Genomic DNA, 26,677 nt, shown 5'->3' on the forward strand with positions numbered 1-26,677 from the left:
TGGTGGTTAAGAGAGGTCAGTGTAGCCGGTATAATGTAGCGATTGCTTCCGCTCAATTCTTATGCCACTCTTAATACTTACCATTTACAGCCAGCTGATCCCACTGATAACATGGGCCATCTCTTTCACCACTGTCGAAGCACGACAAGGAATGGCATTCGAATAGAGTCTTTACAGTATCCTAGCCCAGAACTGGTTTCCCAGATAAATCCATGGCCAGTGTAATGTAGCGGTTCCTTCTGCTCAATTTATCGCTCTCTTCTCATCCAGAGTTCACGGCAAGCTGACTCCGTTGATAAGGAGGCGGAGCGCCACTATGACCAAAGACTAAGCATGACAAGAGATGGCATTGTAATAGAATTGTTAGATTATCCCGGCCCACCACATTACATGGGAGTGCACGCTACACAACATACAACACCATGACACGAACACCACGAGGGAGCAATGGGAGGCACTGCTGTCCAGCTCAACCCTTGATGACCAGCTCAAGCTGATCCAGTGAGCAAAGAAGATGGCAAAAGCCAGCGGAGCCCTGATCTAGGGGCCCCGACCATTAGCGATGCTCATCCAGGGCAACACAAAACTGATTATTTTCTATAAAGTTTATCTATCCTAACCTATCCCAGCCCACGTTTGCAATAAAAGTGTGACGTTGCTTCTTGTGGAAGGGTCAATGTGCCCACATTGCCAACCCTGCCGGTTGCCGAAGAAGCTCAGACATATACAGTGTGGTGATGTGCATCATGTTTATTTACAGGCAGTGCGGCCAAAACGCATGGCAGTGCGGAAGAGGACTAAAAGCATCCTCTCCTCAGGAAACAAAAATAATTACAATAATAATTATAATAGTAATCACCTTAATAGAAACACGTGAATGTTTGCTACGCACACGACACGGGAAAACACAACGCATAACACCGGGCACAGGGAAAGTGGTAGGTGTGGGTGACGGGGAGGTCGACGACATAACAGCGTAACTTGTCATACACAGTCTACCTTTAAAATTTATCTTGATATCGGTGGTAGCACCTTGTGCCCTGAATGGTGAAAACTTTCTCTCTCAGCAAGTGCACAGTGAAGAACTTTGCAGCAAGCGCTTCATTCCAATTCACAAGACCTACTCAAGCACTCGACACAAAGCATGCTCTATACTACGCTTACCTGCAGGAACTACTGACACTACTTTCCACTCGGATGTAACATTGAAGAAAAAAATAACAAGAGTTTAAAGTCAATGTACAATTCCCCTGCTATCAGCAGAAGACCCATTTTGCAGTGGGATGCATGGTGAAGCAAAAAAGCTGCCTTTTACACCACATGAAAGGAGGCACCTGGTTTAACAGTTCCAGTTAAGCTGAGTAGAATTAGCAGATTACAGCACAAGCATTTGATCAAAATCTTATACTAAAGGTAAATTGCACATTAAGCACAGAGAACCCGCACAACGCTCTGTATTAGCCCAGGCTCGATAAAGTACATAGGACGGAAGCATATTTTTTCATAGACTACAGTCAAGCAATTGTGCGCTGAACCAAATGGCTATTGACAAAGCTGCCTGATGTTGCCAATAAACATTCTGCTCCGATGAACTCTGAAAAATTACAATAGGCCACACTTATTCGTGCCTCTATTCTGTTCACTACGCTCCAGATTCGAAGGGTGCTGCTTGGATTAGCCTTTACGGCCTTTTAGATTATGAAACAGCGATAACACTAAAAGAAGAAAGTATATTGTATGCTGTGTAAGTAATATATATTTGTTATGATGCACTAGGCTAAGGCTACACAGTCACATTTGAGTACCAGAATTGCAGCTTCTCGGGAGCGAGATACTTTCAAGGTAAAGTTTCAGCAGTCAACTTTTTCTCAAAGGCTCATTTTGCAGACCTGAAGAGCTTTCAAAAGTTGGGGGTACATAAAGAATGTCTATTTCAGTGCAGAAAGTCCCAATATGGGCACATTAACTTCTTAGAGCAGATGCGTTTCACCAATTCCTCAGAATGATTGCCTGTTCTCAGAATTGCATGCCGTAGTTCACTTCAATGGGGCAAGATAGGGAAAGAAAATATTTTTGTGACTAGTGGACTGTGTGAAGTGTTAGTCACAGTGAAAAAGAAGCGTTTCACCTAGTATTTAGGTTTCTTGGATGCTTACGGTCTGTTAGTTAGGATGTGTGGTCAAGTGATATAGTGAAACACATTGATTATGTGAGAAAGGCATTAGTACAATAGAGTGACAGCTGCCAAGGATGTCATAGACACAATGATATGCCCCCAACATAGTCAACTGCACAGCTGCCTAGCCTTTTCCTGGGCATTCCGTGGAGCTCTAGTGACAACTGTAGTGCTAGAATGACAAGGCTGCTTTATTACAGACTGCAACTCTTGTTGTCAAGTCACCAGAATAAACTTGTGACTTGTGCTATGTAATTTGTCAGTTTCCTTCACTGCTCAAACCGATATTCTTCAGTGACAATAGATGGTCTGCAAGCCCATGCTGTCAATTAGGTCCACCCGTGAGAAACGTCTAGAAATTGCCTCAACGGTTTCCAGGATATCTCTGACCCTTGTGCAATAGTGGCCATTCAAAAAGCGAAGGCTTCCAAAACATGTTTCAGGAATGAGTGCAATTGAATTACTGAGCATTCACAGAAGCTGTATTAACTGGGCATGGAATGCTATGTCTTCTTTTTTGATACCCTAGCTGCCAAAAATACCTAGTAGTAACAGTACTATATATGCACAGTGTTCTTGAAGTACTAGAAGTACTAAGCACAAAATACGCAAAGGAATCATGTGCACACTACATTATTAGCTTATTTTATCTGGCATTATAGTTTTTATTTCTCAATCTATGTCCCAGCATGAATGAAAGTTGCATTAAATCTACAGATATGCAATAGCAGTCATCTATTTTGAACAAATCCCATCAGCATAACAGTATTATCATTTTTAAGAGTCTTATATTTAATCAAGTGATGCAACGGTGTCGTCACAATAGCTCTTTCTTAGCATTTTACACAAATAGCTGCACATACAATCATGAAACTTGTTCTGCTTGAAGCACCTGTACAACTTCAGATATAATGTGGAAACAACCTTTACCAAGTGAGGACCACAGCAAAATGATCGAAAGGGCATATTCTTAATATGTATTTCATCGGATTTCATTACCTGTGAACGGAAAATGAAAGAAAAATGCTCACTTTGGCCCCCTATATAAGCAATGCATGAACGATGGTAGCAAAGCTTTAGTGAAATGCAGAACACTTCATGGCAACATGCTTGATAAATACCGATATCTAAGCACCTCGACAAACAACTTGAATGGTGCGAGGTTCACACAAGCTGACACTAACATGGCATGCTGTGTAAATGAGTGAAAACACAGTTACAACGTCAAATTGTTTTTGAAGCAGCGCATGCACCCCTTCTAAAAGTACAGCAGGCTGTCTATGCAGTATAGGCTAAATGAAAGCTACCAACCGAAAACACTTCCATTCAGCCAATGTGTAATGGCTATCTTTCTGCTCTCGTTGAGGTAGGTGGCCTGAACACTGGTGATAAGCAGCAATTGTCACATGCTTCAATTTTCCTGCAGCACAACAGTATTAAACACGCACATGCACACACTCGTAAAACAAAGACAACTTCTATGGCTCTGACCGCACTCTAAGTAGACGCGCAAGCTTCAGTTCGTATACAAAATCGGCCAATAGAGGCCACTGTGATAGAGCATGGCAGTAGGGCCCCGTGCTAGCTAAAAAAAGTGGTGCTGTTTGCTGTCGTCGCTCTACAACAGTAATTAGGACAGAAATCCAGAAGTTGCTCCACATCGTCAACAGGAGACACGTGCAGTGGTGCATAATGGAGGCTTCCAGTGGCAAAAAAGGAAGTCTAATAAATTTAAAATTCTCATTAGAAATGAAGCATCAGCTAGCAGAGCTAGCATGTCTACAGCACAAAAACCCAGGTGAAACAATGGTTCTTTGAGAACTCGCGGACCTAGGCAGTGGAGCTCGCCTACCAGCTGGCTAGAATGTGGTTCTCCATATAAAGTATGACGATGATATCGGTCTCTGCATCTCTGAATACATGCAACATTACAACCCCCACTGTTATGGAAAAGTTCCTTGGTCACATGTTTCATGGGTTAACACAATTCCAGGAGCTAGATCGAATGTAAATCGCACATAACTTTATATCATCACAGAAATATAGCATTTTTAGGGAAGTTCTGTATTGTGGTGCAACACCTACGTGCTTTATAAGACAAACAAAGAATAAATGCACATACCACTTGTCTTAAGCGTTCTCGACAGTGAATAGTCTTTGGCGGTGCTTTATTGCCTTACAAAATTCATCTCAATGATACTGTAATTTGTGACCTTATCTAAACTTTTGCACTGAGGCCCTTAATAAAAAGTTCATAATGATTCACATTCTAGTTCCTTAAGCACAGTAAAATTTCACATTGCATGCTGTTGCCACGACGTCATTGTGCAGTTGGTGCAACAATTGCTTCATTCGTCTACCACATCTGCAAGTGACTTCACCATGACAGCCTATCTGCGAACTTGTGCAATGATTAAGCCTACAAAGTTTTACACACACAGATTCTTTGAATAACCATACAGACGAAAGAGAATTTGTCCATCACTTGGAGTAGACAGCATCGACACATGTAGTGAAAGGCGCGAGCTCAACATGGTAGCACTGGATATGCTCCAGTTATATGCTTAACTGACAGGCGGATCGTCAATAACTTTAAATTCAAATAATTTTATCGGTTACTGGCGTAAAATGTCGTTTTTTTTCTTCACTTATGGTACGTCATATTCACTTCTCCAAGTTTTACAATTTGTACAAATTTACGGTGCGTATAATGTTACGCAAGGAAAAAACAATTGTATAATGCATCAACTTGCGCAACTTCGGGATTTCCCTCCGTAGGTAGAGTCAACGCAAACATAGCACCATTGAGAGCAAAATACCAGCTGGGGCTTGCCTAAGTATGTTGTATACAATTCCTTGGCTCTTCTTCAAACTTGGCACTCCTCCTGTATAAGCAATAAATAATGATGACAGCGTCACACTTTGCAATGAGTGCATAGCCGAGCGACGATTTGTCAAGGTTCGTTTCGCCGAAGCACAGTTCGTCGAGGGCACGTTGCCTCAAGTGAGCCTTTGCACGCACACACTTTTTTATGTAGTCCGTATGCTTTGGTGCACAAGCGAGCATCTTCTTGTGGCAAAACACAATAAGGGCTTCACGTCCACCGGGTTTTCTCGATGCAACTGGATCGCCACACATAGGAAACAAAGTCACGGGTAAAAAGAATAAAGCGAGGTGTGGTCTGAACAAGTAGTAACAAACACACCAACAACAACAACTAAGTGGTGTCAGACAACGGAGGGAAAAGGTTAATGGAAAACGAAACAGTTACAACGACGACAGCAAGAATGATCCAACTGTGGGCGACGAGTTAGAGGAAAGGTTAAAACACAAACAGAGGCACAATGAGTCGAGCACACACAACAGAGCGTTCTTTCAGCTTGCTGCACCTTGTCGTCCATTGCTGTGAGCAACAACCACACGATGTCAATGGCACATCTCGTCTGACTTTCCTTAATAGCACTTTGTTGAAATCTGTGCGTAGGCCATAACACGGTGCCAGACAGCCAGATGAGTCCAAGCAAGCAGCACGGTGGGTGAAAGGCGACAGAAGTGTATTGTGGTGCGTCGGAGAAAGCGGTGAACACGGACCAGGTGAGGCGAAGGAGGGTTGGGGTGGGGGGTTTGGCTTCCAGGTCTGGCAGCCTTCCCGTCTCAGTCCACAATCTGTTGAGAAGACTTGCCAGAAAATACTGCACTCAGCGTCGAACACTGCATCACTCAGTTTCCTTCGCTTGATGAAAACATCCGCCACGACTCTTCTATTCTGGTGTTGTTGTCTTGAGTCATTCTGCATAGATAATCAGCGGGACACAGATGAGACCGAACATAAGTTACAGCATATCACTGAAAACAAAACAATTTTTTTTTCACCCAAGCTGATAACATTGGTTGTAAATGCACGTTATTGCAAAAGAGTCACTGTGCTTCAAAAAGCAATGGCTGCGTAAATGTTTTTGACATCTCAGAACCATTATTTCAATTTTAGTTCTTGTTTGGCCACAACTTGTATATAAGCATTGATATGTCAATGCCAAACTAACAAATTTTGTTTCGATGGCAATTACCTGCCTTTTATGTCAGTGTGTGGCATAGATCAGTGAACGATGCTTTGGTGACAGTTATGACTTACTCTGTTTATCACTTTTTATATGATGAAACCTATCGTGCACTTTATTTGTCATGATGAAGGCTGTGTCTTCAAATAAACAGTTCGTGGTAGCTCCCATCCCCCTTTTTGTGTGTATATATATATGTGTCTGTGGCCATGTTTATTTAGTTATATCAAAGTTATTTTGAAATTATTTAGTCAAGTAAGTGCTAATGTCGTGCATGCATAATCAATGTTTCCATCAGAAACCCAACTCACACAAGGTTTAGTCCTCAGTCCTGAATAACTGAAATCCCAGGTATGTGTGGCAATTTTATGTGTGTGATCACAATTTAATCAACACCACAAATTAAAAGTGATAGCACAACATTGCAGGTTAAGATGTCTAAAAACTTCTTGAAGACTAAAACGTGTCTCCCATCCTGCCTCAAGTTTGCAAGCTGGGAGCACACAATGCACCGTTTAAAAAGGCGCTAACTAGAAATATTAATCACTCGATAAATTTATTTGTTCAAAACCGCACCTGTACTTGATGCAAAATCAATGATTTTAGGGACCAAAATGAACGCAACATGCTTCGTTCTTGGATTTCTTGCTCAAACTACAAAGCCAACGATGTTATGTTCATGTGGGATCGATGGTACATCGTATATAGAAAAATCAATGAAAAGGCGGGACGCAGACACATCAGTATTTTGCTATCTTGTTCGTTCCCTGTGTCCCATTTTTACACTGTTTCTCTTAGTAAGACAATGCGGTCAGTTGCATGGCACCCATTTTAAGGTATATTACTGTATACAAGCCTTTCTCGTACAAAAAGAGTGCATATATAGGTTTTCAGGTCAAGATGTTTGATACTGTAGAATATAATTTTTCACTTTCGGTTCATGTTGTTGATGAACAATTACTTAGCTCTGTGCAGATGCTGCCAAAACCTGCGCAATCATTGGGAGCTGGCACAAAAAGCTTCGAAGTGTTGTCGCCACCAATATCTAATTCCTGTGTGCTTCTGGTATTACCAAGCCTGTTTCCACATTGAGACTGCCCTATTCACAATTCCGAAGAGAACGTTTACGTAATATTGAAAAAATTTATTGGCTGAAGATAATTTTCACCAACAGGTTCCACTGCACAACATATTGACAACTAAACTGGCACCTGTCCTTCTCCAATGTAATTATGGTTCCAACAAAACTTTTTTGCAATGAAAAAAAAAATCACATGTCTATCAGTGCATTTCTGTGAAAACCACATCATGATACTTCCCCTATTTTTTAATTGAGAATCTTTACATGTTTTGTGTCTTATCAATCACCATATATTTTTCTCAATTGTCCCTTTCCTATTAGCCTAGGCGACCAGGGCATAGCATGCAAGACACTAGGAATAAACAAAAACCTATCCCAATATATATTCACTCGCTTACCGAAAGGATCGGCAGATCTAACTCCTCCAACTGCAAAAGACAAGAAGACGTTGGAGCAACAGTTAGGAGTTTGAAAAAGCTAAAGTAAATGTCTTCGTATACTAGAATCAAATCAGACTGCATAACGTGAGATTCTCAGCAAAGCAAGGGTAAGTTAACAAGAACCCTGATTTATTTTTAAGTTATGCTAACAAGAAGTCTCTGCAGCACAAACACAACATAGCATGTTATTACTACAACAAACATCAACATGCTTTGTTGCTGCTTTTGAATTCTCATGGGCAATCTAACAACATGGTGAAACCAAAGTACCATTTTTTCATACCAGAGGACTACCGCATTCCCTTGAGCTTATATTTATTATCAGTCTTTACTTCTGTCCAGGCTGCTTAGCGCAGTGACGACAGATTACTGCACTGAAATGCACACAGCAGTTGTACACCTAATAGGGGCTTTAGGAAAATGAGCCCTTAGAGCTTGTTCTTTATAAAGTATGCTGCCTCAGGAATAATACCAGTATCTTGCATGCTACACTCCTGAGAGCCCTTTCTCATTGAAAACAGAGAAAACAAAACATGCAAGAAAAATAATTTCCTTTCATAGCCTGCTTAACACAGTATTCAACTTCTACCTATCTAAGCAGGAAGAGCACTAGCTCCATTCTTGTGTACATATGAAATTACTGTTACCCTTATGGATCAAGTAAAATACGGTTTTAAAACCCTGTCCAACCAAGAACTAAAGAAAACATTCTATTGTGCATGCTTACGTAATTGTTTACACACCAATTGGCAGCTAGGGACACCATAGTAAAGAATCACCGAATTATTTCAGCAAGCAAAATAACAGAACAGTTTTAGTCACGGGAATCTCAGCACACGCTCATTTTAAAATCTAGTCTCAACCCAAATACAGCGACAACATTTAAGAAATGAATACGTATACAATAGTGCTTGTTTCAAAGCTCTAGAAGTTCAAGAGCTGAATGCTAACACGAGCAGAGCTACATATCTAAAGAGAGCTATCACACAAGTAATATCTAAAGAATATCAAAAGGGGAGTTTCGAAATATTAGGCATTTTTTAAGCTTCACGGCCGAATAAGAAAAAGAAAAAAAATCAAAAGAAAGAAGGTTATCAACATTGCATAGTAGTAGTATTATTACAATACAAAACTTCTATCGCTCTTTGCATTTCCTTGTAAAACAAAGTCCTCAGATGGCCTTACTGGTTTTGTATCTTTTCTGCCATGTAGATAAGTACTCGTAACATTGTCCAAGTGACTACTTTCTTATTTAGTGTTAAGAGTAACTATATGTAATTAAGACTATGAGCAACACAAGAACAAGGTGAGAGCAGGAGCCAACGTTTCGACAAGTGGACTTGTCTTCTTCAAGGCGATGTAAGGCGACTTCAAGAAGAGAAGTCCACTTGTCGAAACATTGGCTCCTGCTCTCACCTTGTTCTCGTGTTGCTCATGGTCTTGAATTTCCATCTCCCGCATTTCCCATATGTAATTAACAAATTCAGACTATTTGGTTGCTCTCACCTCAGTCAAGGAGGACGGACGTCAAGCACCAGCCCCACCGTGTCGTCAGGGAAGCACTGGCCACAGTAGCCACCACACCTGCCTTGAATAATCTGGCCCTCCTGTGGTAGGCGAAACGATGCAGAGAACAGGTGAAAACTGACGAACACCCACTGTAATACACTACACATTTCAGGTATTAGCGATGAGAAAATTAGCTTAAGTGCTGCCACCTACTAAGCCACATTTCCAGGTGCCTTAGGCAGTGGCCATGACCTGCAGCCAGGTAGCCAGACTATAGAAAGTGGAGATACAGTCGGTCCCAGATACAACGAACACCTTCATTACACAAAATGGGCTCCATATCTCAGAAAAATACAGATAGAAAGCTCAACAAAGCACAGAAGAGATGCATTATTTACAAAAATGATGTACACTATATTTACTGGCATAAAATTGGGCTGCGTAGTTTGGCAGAACGGCAAGATTGGCAGAGCAGAAAGTTAGGCAGAGGAGATACTGGCAGAAAGCGCCGTTTATGTAGTTTCCACCCAACAGTGGTACTTTACAAGTTGGTCAAGCGGTCAGCGTGGTCGTAAAAAGCACTTCGCACGTACAGCATGCTCGAATGGGCAATAAAACTTAAAGCAGTGTCAACACCAGCAATCCACAGTTCATCGGCCCTTTTCCACCTCGTTGAGACACTGTCACGCTACGGTTCATTATGTTCAGTGTAACCGAACTGAGCAGAACATCAGACCACTACAGAAACATTTTGGTCGTTGAGAAACTTTTCAAAGTAGCTGAAAGTTCACTCTAACTGGAACCGTTATACCTTGGTTCGACAGTATATACAGGATTCTTTCTCTTTAACATTAACAGACTTTTAAAAACTCGCCTGTGGCATATAGCAGGAATCTACTCGCTCAATTGAATTACACTACGAAGTCGACATTACCTACACCAGGAATCAACATGCTTAATTGACTAATTAACAAAATATCACCAATCAACTTTTTAACTAATTGCTATAGCACACATACTGCAAGGACACGAATTGAAGCCAGTGATCTTACAAGGCACGTCGAGTTGGAACGCTTTTCGAAGCAAGCAGGCGGGCGTATGCGTGTGTATATAATGCATCGCACTTATTGCTAAGTAACATCACATCATGTTTGAGTGTGTTGCAATGCTAGCGCTGCCACAGATCCAAAATTGAATGTGATTGCAGAAATCCATATGCTGTTGCCACCGCCAACTGTGTGTCTCTTCACTTTCCAGACTTCCTGTGCCCCCTACAGGTGCAGCGTGGTGAAACGTACCAGACAGACCACAGAAGGCGTAAAGTGATTCATCTAGGCAAATAACGCTTCACTTAAAGAATGTAAAAAGTTGTTGAAGCAAAAGCGTCAAATTTCACCCAAAACAGCGATAGCAAAGCTAATGACAATGGCTAGCTCGTACGATGCGAACTTACGATCGAATCTTATGAGAGGCCTAATGGAGGCCTTATGGAGGTTTCTTCTAGGAACCGACGATGATATGCATGATCTCAGTGCCTAGCCTGGGCGTCACAAAATCCTACTGAAGCACGGTCGGGGTCAAAAGTTTGTGAAATGCAGGTGCCGAGGGAAAGCCACATTTCAGCCCTGTACTATAGCTTGCAGCCAGTTAAACAGTACAATCCTGTGTTAGTCACACACACTAATGGGCTGGACGTAAAATATATGAAATCCAGGCTCTGTTCCCAGGTTCAGTAAATACAGTATAGACCACTTATAATTTAACCGCTTATAGTGCAGGACCAGATATAGTGCGGTCTTTTCAGACTCCCGTTAATTTTCCCATAGCACTCCATGTATACACATATCGCTTATAGTGCAGTTGTGGGAAACGAAATACCGGTTACAGTTCGGCTGCCTGGGAGTACGGAAGTCAGCAGAGACGGCGAACGCTCCCCTCAAATGGGCGCCCCAAGGAGTGCTCGAGGAAGAAAGAGAGACCAAGTGGAGGAGAAGGGCACGTGGTGCGAACGAACAGCCAGTGAGGCTGAAACCAGAATCTTGAGTGCGAGTCATGAAATAACACGGCGCGCGGCCACGAAACTGCCAATGCCGGCCAGCGCTCGCTTCACGATAACGGCAGTAAACGAAACTTCAGGGAGCGGGCGGCGTCGGCACGGCATGGCGAAGGGCGCACGCGGGGACCGTGGAATGTGAGGGAGGAGGGTGGCAGGGAAGCGGATTTCGCCTCGGCAACTCCGCCGCTTATGTGGCTCCCCTTGCCCTCCCTCGTAGCTCCCTCACTTTCGACTGTCACCGTGCGCACCCGCCGCAGTGCAGGCGCCACCACTCCAGCTGGCCCGGCGCCAGCTCCCCGAAGTTTCGTTTTCCGCCGTTATCGGGAAGCGGGCGTTTGCCAGCGTGGGCAGTTTCGTTGGCCGGCCTGGGACAGCGCCGCTGCTTCCCTCTGCGCCGTAGCCGCAGCGTGCAAGGTCAACACGTGACTAGAAAGTAGAGGAAGCATAAAGGAGAAAGAAGGGTTCACTGCCATTTTCTACGAGTGGCTACGGTAGCGTGGCTGAGACGTCGGCATGTACACACATGTCCCGGCGCAATGCAGAATCGGCGACCTTGCCATTTTAGAAAGGGTGAAATTTCCGCCGCGTTTTTTTTTCTTTTTTTTTCGTTCGCGCACGACACTGAGGGGTCTCTCCTAAGCTTTTTTTACTCCATGTGCCGGTCGGAGGCGCCGCCGCATGAATTATTTCGAATTAACGAGATTCGACTGTAAATTGAATGCAAACGTTCTAGCCGCATTCCTCGACTGTTGCATACGTGTGGCGGCTCAGTGCACATGTTTTGCATATGTGCGGGCCTTGAAAATTGTTGCTTTGGTTATAGTGCGATACCGCTTATAGTACGGATATCCCCGACTCCGGCGACTTACGTTATAAGCGGTCTACACTGTATTCAGCTTTATCGCTCATCTTGTGCCCCATAAACTATTGACGCGGACTGTACGTTCAACAGTTATTGTTGTAAAACAGATATTCAATACAAGTTTATTACATACATTAGAAATGATACATAGTTGTGCATATACAGAAGGAGGTCCCAAGGCTTTAATCACGGTTGGCGGGACCTCCTGTGCAAGTAAAACGAGTAAAACTACAACGTAAAAAAGGAAAAAGCAAAGCAAACGAGAGAGCAGATATATTAAAAGAATAGTACATATATAAGTGTATCAATAAAGCTCACTGGTAGACGGGATTATTTATCGTTTAAAAATATAAATTGTTCCAGGTTTTTCTTAAACATTTGTGAGAAAGCAACAGATTCCATGTGAGCGGGTAAATTATTCCAAAATGTTACTGCACAGAAAAGCAAAGTGGATCAACTTGGATATTATCATCTACTAGCGGATATTGTGTGGGCACCGGTACACAAGGCGTCAAAACTAGCGCAAGGGCGCTTGTAACTGACCTGCAGGCGCCGTATGCTGTGGTAGGTGTAGCTTCCCTGCGTCACCCACTTGGTGACAGGCGACACAGTGAAGTCCGTGCCTGCAAGTGACAGTGAGAAGCGGCCCTGCGCACACTGCGCACGACTGTAGCAGTCGCCCGCGCCGCCCACACCGGCTGGGACTCCGTGCAGTGTCCGGCTGAAGGTGAAGTCGTGCCCTGCCACAGAGAACAACACACACAGTGTCGCCAAAAGTCCAGATGCGAAAAGCAGAGTTCGCCAACCCCTACCGGCAGCACAAAACTACAGACGGCTTTTGAGGAAATAAAACTTAGTGTTGTTGAAGCAAAAATTGGTGCTGGTCCAGGGGCCGAACTAGCGACCTAAATTTTTCGGGAGAGGTTGATTTACATGCTGACCTAACCAGGAGGCCAGTAAATGGTGATATGAGGGTGAAATAATCCAATAAGAACTTGGATATATTATTTTTCAAAATAAAGTAGCACCAAGGAGCTACAGCAGAGAAGACACAGATGAGCTTCTTTCATAGATATGCACTATCTTCGAGAGTATGCCAACTTTTCCTTTCACACTTACTTAGAATACCTAGCAGGCCCCAAGACGCATCGTGTAAGGGGGTGGGGGGACACACAGTAAGAGATGCCTAACACAAAAAAAAATTTTGTGGTATACTAACAATTTATACTGCAACATAGGCAGCTGCTCAGTACACATAACTTACTGTTCATGCGCAGCGTGGTGATGTTGAATGAGACTTTCGAGAAGGTGGTGAGGGAAGCCGGATAGTCTTCGATGCAGTCACAGTTGTCCACACGTGCGCCGCCAAACGGACACTCATCTGGGTTCCGTAACCTGCGACCCCAAGAAAATAAGACATCAATTTGTTCGCAGATACTTCATTTGGTGCATTTAAATCGTTCGGGGCAATTATGAGCAACTCTGCAAGCGCACGGAAACTACCTCTAAGAGTATGCCCAAGGTGATGCAAGGTGCAGGTGAAAATAGTTCATGAAATGTTTTGTATGGCCATCAAACGTCACTAAAATGAAACATTAAATCACTTTTAACTCATAAAGTATTGTTTAAAGACACCTATTTCCTTATTTTTGCGGTAATTGGTTATTTATTTGAAGACAAAGTGAAGGCCAATGTTAATTTTTTTTAAATTTTGCGCCCAGATCGAAGCGCGGCAACGTCAGTTTAACTATTGTTGAGTGTGATTAATTTCAATGTCTTTTAATGCATTTGGGCCGTTATGGCTAAGTAGAAGTTCTTGAAGCTTGCTAAGTACAGTCTTCAGCTCTTTTTAGAATACAGCTTAGTCGCTATTTATCGATAAAGAATTAGGTACTTCCAGGTAAGGTCTCTAGATAAAAAGTTGCAAGGTAGAGCCAGTATTTAATCTAGCTGCCATCCCCCTAATCCTCGTACTGTCATGCCATTTATCGTGCGTGATTGGCTTAGTGCGGTCATGTGTCATGTCCATGCTACCGCACTGATCCCTATAGCACTCCCGAAAGATTCCAAAGTGTTTTTTTTTTCATGTAGCCCCCTTTACGCCACAATACGCATGAATGTAAATTTGCTGCATGGAATACAATTTCAAAACAGCTATTGACAATATAAATGTAGAGCGACTCAAACTAGAAGCTATTTGCTTTTGCGCTTGTGGTGAAAGGCTTAAAACATTTTTTTATTGGGGGGGGGGGGGCGCTAGCGGCACTCCATGCAACAGGAGGACTGGAACTTTAACTGTACCATAGCCACCAAGCCACCACGGCGGCTACCACCTATGTTCAATACGGTTAAAACTGGCTCACGATTCCGCTATAATGCAGCTCTGACTGGTTTCTATTGGAGTGACGTGACTGCCCACTACACAGAGCGATCATAAGTGGCAGCAGAGACGACACTTGGCTTCCAGGCACCCGGTGCGGCTGCTCAACATGTCATCCTCCCCCCCCCTTTTCTCTTGCCACTCTTTCCTATTGGAAAGATGTAACTGCACTAGAAACAGGGACAAAGGAAGACGAAAAAGACACAACGTGCGCAGTCTCATAACTAAATTTTAATGGGTGAAAGATGACATACAGTTAAACCTGCTTATAACGAACCTCCATATACAGTAGAACCCCGCTGTTACGTTTTTCACGGGACCGTAAAAAAAAACGTAAGAGCCGGGAAACGCAAGAGCCAGGAAACAGGAAAAATTGAGAAATGGGAGTAGTGTTGAACTGCACACAATATTATTTTAATTCTTACGTGCGACAAAAAGTAGTTTCGCCCGACAGCCGAAGTATCGATTGCGATGAGGTATACAAAGTAAGAATAGTAGTTTTCGCTTCTGCAGCGGCGCACTTAAGCGCCGCTGCAGAAGCGAGCGAAGTGACCTTTGTGCTGTTGTCTATCGCTTCAACCCAAACTGAGCGCCGAGAACACGCAGCACGCACAAAGCCACGAGCGCCGACGCACCTACACTGCGTAGAATCTGCCCCCACGCAGATCGCTTTCAAGATACGGCCCGTGGGACCGCGTGCCGCCGTGCAGTATGATGCCAGAGCACAACGCTGCCCGCTATCCCCCCCCCCCCCCCTTTCGCTCCCTCGCTGGTGCCTCGAGTGCAACGGAAGGAGGCGCGCTTCCTCCCTGCTTTTCTTTCGCGCGTGAGACGCGGTCGTCGGCTCCCCTCGCACGCTTTCACTCCCACATACAGCATACGGCGCGCGGCGACCTATGCTGTATGTGCGAGTGAAAGCGTGCGAGGCGAGCCGACGACTGCGTCTCGCGCGCTAAAGAAAGCATACGGCACGCGGCGACGGCGTTATCGCCCTGGGACTTTATATGGAACATCTATGAGCCAAAACCAATTTTAGGGTCGCAACGCGTCATAGACATCATCTTTAGATAGCAAAAGCGGATATCAAAGGCCATACTTTTGCTGGCGGAAACCGAAAACACGTAATAAATGTCGCCCCCAGCACTTTGGGCGGCCAATGCCATCGTCAAGCAACCAAGCCAAGCGACATGAAAAGTCAAAATGGCCGCTCGGGCCGGCGCGGTGTGGCAGTTCGCAACGTATGATGCGGGAACAGTCCCACAGTTGCGACGTAACAGCGGGGTTACCAATGCATTGGGTTCTATGGGAGCTGTGCCGGGACCGGCCGAAAACGACGTAACAGCCGGGAAAATGCAGCACCCGGGAACGTAACAGCGGGGTTCTACTGTAACGAATTCCTGGATATAATGAAGTTTTTCTATTCCCCGCCGTTACTCCATAGAAGCGCATGTATTTGAGACCTCTATGTAACGAAGTGGCGGCGGGAGACTCCCTCGAAATAACGAATTTCCCCCACCGACAACCTAGAGATTTCGCCCCAAATTTTGTCATTTTTGCGCGAGCAGCAACCAGAAGCACCTTCACCGCCGCGTCGAATTCAGCGGCGTCGCGCTTGGCGCGCTCAAATTCACAGCTACTGCGAGGCGAGAGTGAGCGCACGTGTGCGTGCGAGCGTGCACGAGGCGGGCCTGCATCCCTCGACCCGGCGATCTTGCCGTCGCAGGCGTGACCTTTCCCCCTCCCTTCATTCAAACCTGATCCCGCCGCTTGCTGCAGCTGGCCTAGCCCGCCAAGCTGGCACTCTCCTTTTCCTGGTAATGTTGCCGAAGGAAAAAAAAACTTTTTTTTTTCCAACGTGCTGGCAGCGCCACTCTTTGGTTACTGTGCAAGTCTCTGCACTTCACTTCACTAACCTGACACTAGGTGACACTATACGACGCTACGACGCCATCGTGTCGCTTGCTCTTTGTTTCCGACGCCTCGCGCTTGTGCGAAACAATACGCGTCCACGCATCCAGTACCTGGTGTGACATTCCAAGGATGAGTGCTTCGACGAAGAAACAAGATACTGACCTTGTCTGCAGTTTGCTTTGAAGATAAGCCCACGTGGGTGCACACTTTTTCCACATCGCAGATCGCTTTCAAGATACGGTGCCCGCCGTCGAAGTAAACGCCTCCCTTTCTCACCTCCCCCGCCTTGCTTAGCGCAGAAGCGTGCTTCCGCCCCCCTTCTTCCTCGCACGCGCGAGATTGAGTCGGCTGACCCCCGCAAGGTTTCACTCACACACAACACACAGCATAAGGCTGGAACCTCAAAGCGACGTCCACAGTGACGGCACAAATATGCTTCGCAATAAAATGTGCTTCTGCACGGTTACTACTCCGACGGCGACAGCGAATTCGCACCCCCTACCGGCAGCTTCTCCGCGTTACCGAGAACTTATCTCGAAGGCCATGCTTTTGTGTGTGGCAATCGGCAACAGCTGTACGAGCAGGAAATACGTCATGGTGGCCATGTTGTAAGTTCGCTATCACTGGCGACTGTCGTCCGGGTGTCGCAACTTGAGAATCGAACGCCTGCGCACATGAGATTTTGCTGATTTTGTGCCTGTGCGTGTAGAACAAGAAAAATAGTACACACTAACTGTTTGGTGGGCAATGAGCGACTACGGCTTAAGCAGTCAGCCAATACATGGGGTTCAATGGGGGCTGGGTGGGGGAATCTTCACGACTACATTTAAACCGCAATTACACATTAAACGGGTACGTGTTAATGAGGTTTGACTGTACTATCCTTAGTTCATATAATGTATGCTAATTTGCTGTCGCAATCGATGCTTTGCCTTTTGGGCGAAACTGGGACTTTTTGTTCATCGCAACTTTAGTGTATTCAGAGTAAATCTTGAGCGATAGTACATACGGTAAGCAGTTCTTTTTCGAATTTTCGTGCCGAACCTTCATATAACGAAATCCTCTTTATAACGAAGTTTTTCGGGAATTTGTCAATTTCGTTATATCCTGGTTTAACTGTATTTACAGTGAGGATAGCAAAACAACATGATCTGATTGGCAAGACATGGTCACATGCACGCTTCAATAGCAATCTTGCACCTAGATACTGCACTTCACAATCTTTCCAATATTCACTTCAACCATCTAGCCCGACTATGTGAACTACTCTTTCCTCACATTTTGTACAGTGCACCCACTCAGTGGGCTGACCCCAGTAAGGCATCCAAACCCCTTCCTAGTGACGTCATTGAGCGGGAGGAAAGGCTTACCTCTTGCCATAGACCTCGGAGTAGTTGTTGCTCTCCCCGCTAGCGAGCGACAGATACTCCTGTGGCTCCGAAGTGTTCATGCGCGCACAGTACACGTTCACCAGGCGGCCGCGAACGTACAGCTTCTGCTCGCCGTCCACGCGGATGCCATCGCGTCGTTGCACCTCAGCACAGCTGACCGCAGTGCCTGCGAAGAAAGTGAAGTTGAAAGTGCAAGTGGTGAAGTTGAAACTATGCGAAAAATGCGTTTAATGCTGTGCGAGTACCGAACAGTAGGTTTATAATCGAATCAAGAAATAAAAGCCAAATATCGAATTGTTCACAAAGTTTATGCTATTACAAAAGTTTCATACTATTACAAAGCTTCATGCTATCACAAAGTTTCATACTATCACAATGTTTCATACTATCACAAAGTTTCAGGTATCTCAAAGTTCTGAATATAACAAATTTCCGAGTATAACAAATTTCCGAGTATAACAAATTTCCGAGTATAACAAATTTCCGAGTACAACAAATTTCCGAGTACAACAAATTTCCGAATATCTCAAAGTTCCGAATATCTCAAAGTTCCGAATATCTCAAAGTTCCGAATATCTCAAAGTTCCGAATATCTCAAAGTTCCGAATATCTCAAAGTTACAAATATCGCAATGTTCCAAATATCGCAATGTTCCAAATATCGCAAAGTTTAGTGCTTGCAAATTTTATGCAAGATAACACGGTGCTGCACATACTCGAGTGTCTCTTAGCAATGCATAACAAAAATATAGGAAGCAATGAATAACTTAGCTATACAGAAATCAAGACATTGATTTCTGTATATTGAACACCAAATTAGTAAGCCAGCACTGATCAGAGCTCAGTGCTAGCATATGAAGGTGTGGAAAATATTTTGATCAATAGAACATCTTCTAAATAGAATCAAGTGCCTTTTTTTCCTAAGCTGAAGAATTCGTGACGTTATGTTGTTCTGAATACCACTGAGGTTCTCATTTTAATAGTGAGCCTGTGTGTTACGGTAATATTTTTGCTGCATAGAAAGTTTTGCTTTCCGTGCAGTTAACCTCCACATTAGGGAAGGGCTTTCCCACCAGCAAGTGGGTTCATACTAAGGTCAATCTGCGCGACAGACGAAGGCATGGACCGCGCATCACCTGACTCGAACACCGCTCCGCGCGTAGCCATCGTTGGTGCTGCCACCTGTCAAACATTCTCAAATCAGGTGAGTCGCGGCTGCTGCGAATACATGTGTGCCGATTAGGCACCAAACCCTGACTTTAATCGTCGATGTCCAACGAAGCAGCGCTGATTAGGCCTAATGACCTAGGCACTGCGCCTGTGACAAAAATTCGCCGCTTGCCACAGGCCGCAAGCCGTCCCGGAATGCTTGCCGCTGTAATATTACTACGTGCTACTCGAAGAAGATGATGTCGACCTTTGGATTTAGTGGGACGTACCCGTAAGCGGCCACTCCCTGACCTGATGACAACGACGTGCCTTGCTTGATGTTGGCTGGCTTCCATCTTTGCCGGTGCTTGCTACCCTTGTAAATACACCCTGTAAATTGCTTCCCTACTGTGCTTCCACGTAACAATACCATGTTGGTACAGGCGGTTCATCAGTGATCGGTACCGAGATCACGGCTGGGGTTTAACTGGACGGCTGTTAGAGCGGCGTTAACTTCGTCGCCGCGCATCCAATGACACCTGCGTGCCTTCTGGCGTCTCATCAGCTCGATCTTAGCACATGCTTTCGCATTTTACTAAATACGCGCTGCTTTTGTTATCATTTCGATCAGTCATGTCGAGCTGAACGAATTTTGTACCCATAGAAGCGGCCACGGCCGACTCTGCATCGTCCTGTGGATTGCTGCGTCAGGTGCTGTCTGTGCGATCGCCGCATCGAGCCGACATCGAGGCCATAGCTGCGCTCACGGAGCCAAGACTGCAACCGCGTTAGCCGGGGCACACCGTCCACGGCGAGCTCGGGGCTCCTTCCGCGCCGAAAACAACAAATTGAGGTGCTCGATTGTGCGGGATTGAGCACGAGGTGCCACGTGGCGCACGGGACACGCGGCACTGCGCGGGTCCCTGCACCGATTATTACAGAAATCGAATAGTTTATATACGATTCACGAAATGAATTACTCAAACATTCGCTATTCGATTCGGTGATGTTCGAGTATTCCCACAACCCCAGTTTAAGTACACTGTCAGCATTGTTTCAACAGTCAGTCTACAATTTCTTTCTTTATCCATGCACATGACTTACATAAGCTTTGGTTTCCATGCGTGGGTTAAGTGCTACTAATCTTGACTTGGCGCCCTTCACAAGCCTAATCCTATTGATGTTTAGGTAAAGAGAGAAAGTGGAATATCTCTACGGAAAAGTGCTGGCGTGCCAGTGTACTGCCATTTGCATACGTACGTACATGAGGGGGGGGGGGGGCATGTGTGACTTTGCGTAATTAGGTGCTGTAGAACACATCAGTTTGTCCTCTTCTGTTCTTACGTACTCCGTCATCTTTTTTTGTATTTACGGCCTTAAGACGTGCACTAGGACACCGTAAAATGTAAAAGCTCCGACCGGCAAGTTTGCTAGGATGCTTAATCGGGACGTGTTTAAAGGTGAAAGGGTAATTGCGGACTACTGGCAGACAGCACTGCTTCCAGGGCGATATCATTCAGAAAGTATATCTGCACACTCCCCTTTTTCTGAGAGAATGTGTCACTACTAGCACTGCTGCTCAAAGAGCTGCGTTACTGGTATGCACATATATGACAACGTTGTTGCATTTGTACGCTATGCTAAGCCTCCTTATTATTAAGCAGATGGGAATCACTCACATGGTCGCAAAAAGCACCGCCGCTTCCGCTTGATCCTCTTCTTGAGCGCGCTGCTGCAGTGACTGTTGTTGACTCGCTTGTTCCGCTGGTCGTAGCAGCGGAGGCGCCGCTTCTGTTTCCCTGGTCCACAGCTTGTTGAGCACTGGTGATCAGGAAAAAGATGAAAAAGAAAAGGAATCAAAGTGAGCACGATGCACCTGCATGAAGAATCCCAATTCAGTGTTTAGACTGGTCAAACGAGAATACGGGTTTGCAATTTAGTGACACGGATAACATGCTGGAAGATAAAACACGGTGTTTCTTCTAAACTGGCCGGTCATTTCTTTTTTGGTTCCGCAGAAATGCAACAATGTTCTTCCGTTAGACTGAAACAAGTTTTGCGCTGCAGGCTGAGAAACATTCATCATGACAGATTGTCAGGGCGGCGTGCAAGATCTGCCTCGCAGCATCCTAGGGACATGTCAGACGTCGAGCCCGTTAGCCCTACGGTGGTTAGCTGCACAAACCATACAACCGCCATACCAGTTATGCTTTAGCTGGTTAAAAAGAGCCGCCTCACGTGACCTGCCCTTTAGCACATTAGCTGGCTTTGTCCCCGCAGGTAGAATGTTCACAATGACCCTGGTGCTCCTTTCAGAGAAACCTGGCCCAATTATGCTCTCAACTCCTACTATGCTCCTATTTTAACTCCTTTTTTTTTATCATCACCAGCCTATCTTATGTCCACTACAGGACGGAGGCCTCTCCCATCGATTTTAGATTACTCTTGCCATTTATAAACACATAATGCCAATGCACACAAGCATTTGAGGGGCTAGTGGAGGAGCTGAGTGATTCTTGACACTTATCTGCTTGTCTTCAAAGCAAACAGCAAGTAGTTGAGGAAAGTCAACTCTACTTGCATGTGCCTCTGGTCCTCGCATCAATCCGTTGAACATACCAAAGGCATGCACAACGCCGTCAGGCCATACACAATAAAACGTTTTTGAGCTCCCAAATATTGTTGACCAAAACTAAATTCAATGTGTGATGAAGCCATCGGAGTTCTCATGACGGTCAAGTAGCTCAAAAATAATCCGTCTTTAAAGATGAGGCAACATACTGCGGTGAAGATGGTGCTGGCAGCTTTGAAACCCATCTTCCTTCCCTCTCTGCCAACCATCGACGGGAAACAATTGTTGCACTACTGCCATTTCTCAGTGAAAGTCCCAACGACGACACTAGCACATCAAACATTTTCAGAGCAGGTCTGTTTCACATCAAAAAAAAAGGCAAGAGCCAAGCTCATTTTGGAAGACTATTCATTTGACATCTCACGGTTTGTGCTCCCCATAGTCAAGCAGCGAAATCCAGAAGCCAAGTGCACTGACCGGTGTCCACGGCCCGGGCCTCCAGAAGACTCCCTCGCCACAGTGTCCGACCATACAGGTACGTGAGTTGGGCGGCTTCTCTTGGCTCGAGCAGTAGTGCGGGCCACGCCGTTCCTGAGACCCATGGTAGAAAGGCGATGACTCAGCCTCCAGGGCACTCAGGCGCTCTGCCGCGCTGTGGGTCAGTGGAGTCGGGTCCACCCAGCCGTAAGCGTTCACCTTGTGGCAGGTGACCGAGCGCTTCTGGAACCCTTCGCCACAAGTGCGACTGCACTGCAGGAGGCAAAGCCAGTGGCACGGGGTCAGGCTTGCATCTAATACGCATGATCGCACAGCCAAGAGATGAAGAGCCGAGGGGCCAGGCGCAACTCGAAAATGACTTTACTCGTAGTGTAAAGGGTTTAATAAAGCTCGGAGCAGTGCAGCTGTGATAGTCAAATGAGACACAGCTTTCAAGCACGAGTGCCGTTGCCGAACAAAAGCGCTGGACCCACTAGCGTCTGGGCCCACTAGAGCCTGGACCCACTAGCGTCTCTCTTCGCTACAATTACCCCGGGAGTGATAAGGGAGCCGTCCAGCAACCTAACAGCTTGTCAGGATGACAGGATTGTAGTATGGCTTGAGGTGGTCGACATGGACAATGTCTCGTCCACGACGGCGCTGGTTCAAAGACGTTTCAACTGGTTCGATGACATAATTCATAGGAAATGCGCGTTCGACGACACGGTAAGGGCCCCGAAGAGAGACTAGCGTCTCTCTTTGCTACAGTAGCAAGAACAACGCGGATCCTTAGAAAAAAGTTGACCAATACTGGCCGTAAAACTAGCAACACAAACACAGCCAACGTAAGCTCGACGAGGAGCCAAATCGGCCTTGTATTGTATCAGGTACGTTAGACCTACATTGGGCCTACATTGGCCTCACTCTCAGTGCTAATCGGGAAGTTGACAGAAGCATACTTGATAAACAAACAAGATGAAGGTGTATCAGCCTCCCATCTATTTCAAATAATGATCAATCCAAGTATTTAGATATGGCTGTTTAGATATACTATAATGTGCCCTTGTATTGCATAAGCTTACAGCTTTTTCTCTGCCCTTGTGGATGCGAAAAGTAGCATGTTCGATAGCTTTTGTGCAAGCATTATCATCCCCGTATTCCTCTTTCACCAAGTAAAGTAATTTGCAAGTTCCACTTGTCCGGGGTTCCTTTCATTCAAGCCTCAGCTTGCACTGCCAACTAGCCCAACGTCATGCTCTCCAGAGTCAGGCCTATGGACTGCGTGTCGCTGTTCAAAAGAGTAAGTTATGATATAGTTCGAAAAGACCCTTTTTTTCGTGTAAATGCGGTACCGCAAATTATGCAACGGCACTGTGACGTAGTACTCGCACATAACCATTGATCAGGCTTTGGCGGTACGCCACAAGGCTTCGCGCAAAATGCTACGTTGGAATTCTCAATACAAAAAATTAAATTTAGATTTAACGTGAAAGAGACTCAACATTCTTGTTTTGGTGAACCCACAAAGTTAGCAAAGCACGTATCCATGCAAAGTGCACGCACTGAAACGTGATCGTCAGACATACAATGACAAACGGTGCAAAAGCAGGACAAAAGATTAAGGTAACAGACGGCGTGGGTGTTCACTTCCAACTCAAGTTTATTGCGCAGTGGTAACAAAGGCAGAGGAAACAATGTAAAGACAAAACACATACACACATGAAAATATGATTACATGAGTGACTGTGGGATTACAAAGTACGCAAGGGAGGGGGTGTTAATCCTACATTCTTGTTAAATCTTCTTTTCCTCTGTCTAAACTTTTCAACCCTACGCTTTAGTTGGAAACTTTAGTTGTAACTTTAGTTGTAACTGTAACTTAAACTTTAGTTGGAAATGTCATCTGCTCCCTTAATCCCTTTTCTCGCTTTTGTGCTTCTTGCCATTTTATGTCGTCGTACCAACACACCCGACTAACAACTGTACTGTGTCGTGATCGTCAGAGACGACTCGTGGTGAAACCCGCTTCTGCCATTCTCTTTGTTACCATCGCAACATCGGCAGAGGAGGTACTCTGCATTCGCTAGAAGCACAATATGCTTGGCCTAACAATTGAACATATAATCTTTGTAGAGTAGATCCCACCTGGAAACAGTGATACAAATTTAGCAACATTTCTTTGTGATTACTCAGACTCTCAACCATCACACTGTGCACACTTCGTAGAAAGTCAAAGTCAGCTCTGTCATCTTTTGCCACATGAGCATTGTCAGATAAACAAAACCATGTGCACAGTGTCAAGCCTGTAGCGGGCATGCCTTGACAGCATTACAGCCGCTATAATGATAAAAATCTTGCCTTACGGCATTACAGCCTCTATAATGATAAAAAGCTTGCCACATGAAAACTTGCGCGTTATCTCGACCCGCCTATCTGCATCAGCATTGTAGAAGTTCTAAATGGAATACTATGGTGTAGGCGGCGTCACGCGAATGCATGCACCGACGTTGTCACAGCTGTCTTGGTGTTTTAGATCTAGCGCGGTAAAAAGGTGCCCATCTTGATCTTTTAATCTTGCCCCAATTTATTGCATCAGCATTCCAAGGGCTGAGAACAGCACAATGTGATGTTCGTGACATCATGCAAATACTGCCTTGAGTATTGATCTGCGCAGTTCGTCTCTGCTCTTCCGAAGCCGTGACTATGAATGTATTCATCAATTCAACATGAATTCATGTTTGTAAACACGCCTAGTACTGGCAAAAAGGCAGAACAGTATACAGTGACACTTCCTTTTTTTTCGCGGATCAGCCCTTGCGCAAAAGCAAAATCTTTGGCAAACAATTGTTGAAAATTAGGCCATCTTGCCTGCTCAGAAAATTCCCTGCAATGTGGCAACTTTTTTTTCGTGCACTGATGCGACATCAGCTCCATCGGATTGTCTTGACGTCATGTCCTGCAGCAAGTCTGTTCGAAGTACCTTAACCCTCAGTGCCGGCAGCCTAGGGACAAGCGCATACAAAACAAGTTAAGAAACTTCTCCCTGGTACCTAGGCAAAGTCAGATATTCAGTGGGCAAAAGCCCCCAGACTTTCTCTCTCGCACCTGCTCTTACTCGCGACTGTGCACAAACGTCGGGCGATTCCTGAAATGTCATGCCCCGCTGTGCTGCCTAGCAATTGTAAAGTCGCGGCCGGCGAAGAGGACCTGCGCGCTCTCCTCCCCTCGTGCGCACTCAATCACGTTACCTCCAACATTGGGAGTGCGCGTGGGAAGACGACACGCATCAAGCCACCATCCTTCTAGGCTCACACAAGCACTGCGCTCGCCCTCGCAGCCTCAGCAGATGCCGCCGGGAGCAGCTCGTTCTCCTTGCATTTTCTTCTTTCTGGGGTTTTACATGCCAAAACCAGTTCTGATTATGAGGCACGCTGTAGTGGAGCGTTCCGGATTCATTTTGACCACCAGGGGTTCTTTAACGCAAGCATACGGGCGTTTTTGCATTTCGCCTCCATTGAAATGCGGCCACCGCAGCCGGGATTCGATCCCGCGACCTCGCGCTCAGCAGCGCGACGCCTTGGCTGACTGAGCCACCGCGGCGGGTCCTCGCATTTTGGACTTCACACTGAACATCACGGTGACAGCGAAAATTCGCGTAAGTGCACATATCATTGCTGTAACAATAAAATACGGGGGGAGGAGGCAGGACCAACCTCGGACCAGTCGGATGTCCTCCACACGAAGGGGCACGGCTGGGCGGCACAGTTGCGCACCACCTTGGGTCGCCGCTGGGGGGCGCAGTAACGATCTTCAGCCTCCCGCTCGTTCCGGTCCACACAAGACACGAAGCGCGTCTGATGGCCGCCTCCGCATGTCGCTGAGCACTGGGCACAATAGAAAGGGAGTCAAGCACTGAAGCACTGTGGGTCGGCAAAGGAACTCCCTTTCTACTCTCTTGCAAGCTGGTTTGACTCTGCAGAACGACGTCATTAAAAAAAAACAATGGTGATACTATCATTATTTAATTATTATTTTGGGGTGTAATGTCCCGAAGCTGCACAGTGGGCTGTGAAGAACACCGTAGTAGAGGACTCCAGATGAATTTTAATCGTTCAGTGTTATTTAACGTGCACCCAAAGTACGGTGCAAAGCGTTCTTTCATTACGCCCCATCTAAATGCAGCCCGGGAATCGAAACCTCGAACTCGTGCTCAGAGCATACCACCATAGCCACCGAGCCACGGCAGTGGCTTACACTGCAAGAGAAAGATAAATTCTTGATGTCAAACACAGTCTGCCTGAGCAACCCGACGAAAATTCCTATCAACATCCGCCACAACCTAGTCACCGATGATCACTGTCGCAGTTTCTATGGTCAAATTTACTTGTGAAATGCAATTGATGTTTTGTTATTGTTTTTGCCCTTTCTTCATGGGCCAAAAAAAAATGCTGCGAATGTTTAAGTAATTTAGTTGGCTGTTTCGAGTGATTTCCCTTATAGTGAACATCCCGCTACAGCAACCATTTCTTATAATCCCGACTGGTTTACTATCACGGGATGTCATTCAATATGGCACCAGTGACAGGCTCATTTCCCCTTTCATATGAAACTGCGT

The 26,677-nt window shown here is 45.4% G+C and overlaps 1 protein-coding gene across 1 annotated transcript in view; it reads right to left on the minus strand.

Annotated features, from left to right (window-relative positions):
• Nucleotides 1-725: 725 nt before the first annotated feature.
• Nucleotides 726-26,677, minus strand: part of LOC119431596 (A disintegrin and metalloproteinase with thrombospondin motifs 9-like) — a 372,677-nt gene continuing 346,725 nt past the window's right edge. The window contains exons 30-38 of the mRNA XM_049657933.1: nucleotides 25,776-25,946; nucleotides 22,063-22,335; nucleotides 20,693-20,834; nucleotides 17,845-18,031; nucleotides 13,448-13,578; nucleotides 12,727-12,923; nucleotides 9,263-9,363; nucleotides 7,715-7,744; nucleotides 726-5,967 (exon numbers count right to left, since the gene is read on the minus strand). Of these exons, the coding sequence (XP_049513890.1) occupies nucleotides 9,268-9,363; nucleotides 12,727-12,923; nucleotides 13,448-13,578; nucleotides 17,845-18,031; nucleotides 20,693-20,834; nucleotides 22,063-22,335; nucleotides 25,776-25,946 (1,197 nt within the window). The 3' untranslated portion in view covers nucleotides 726-5,967; nucleotides 7,715-7,744; nucleotides 9,263-9,267. The remainder of the gene's footprint in view (nucleotides 5,968-7,714; nucleotides 7,745-9,262; nucleotides 9,364-12,726; nucleotides 12,924-13,447; nucleotides 13,579-17,844; nucleotides 18,032-20,692; nucleotides 20,835-22,062; nucleotides 22,336-25,775; nucleotides 25,947-26,677) is intronic.

Source organism: Dermacentor silvarum, chromosome 10 (genome assembly GCF_013339745.2).
Source record: "Dermacentor silvarum isolate Dsil-2018 chromosome 10, BIME_Dsil_1.4, whole genome shotgun sequence".
In the NCBI taxonomy this organism is placed as follows: Eukaryota; Metazoa; Arthropoda; class Arachnida; order Ixodida; family Ixodidae; genus Dermacentor; species Dermacentor silvarum.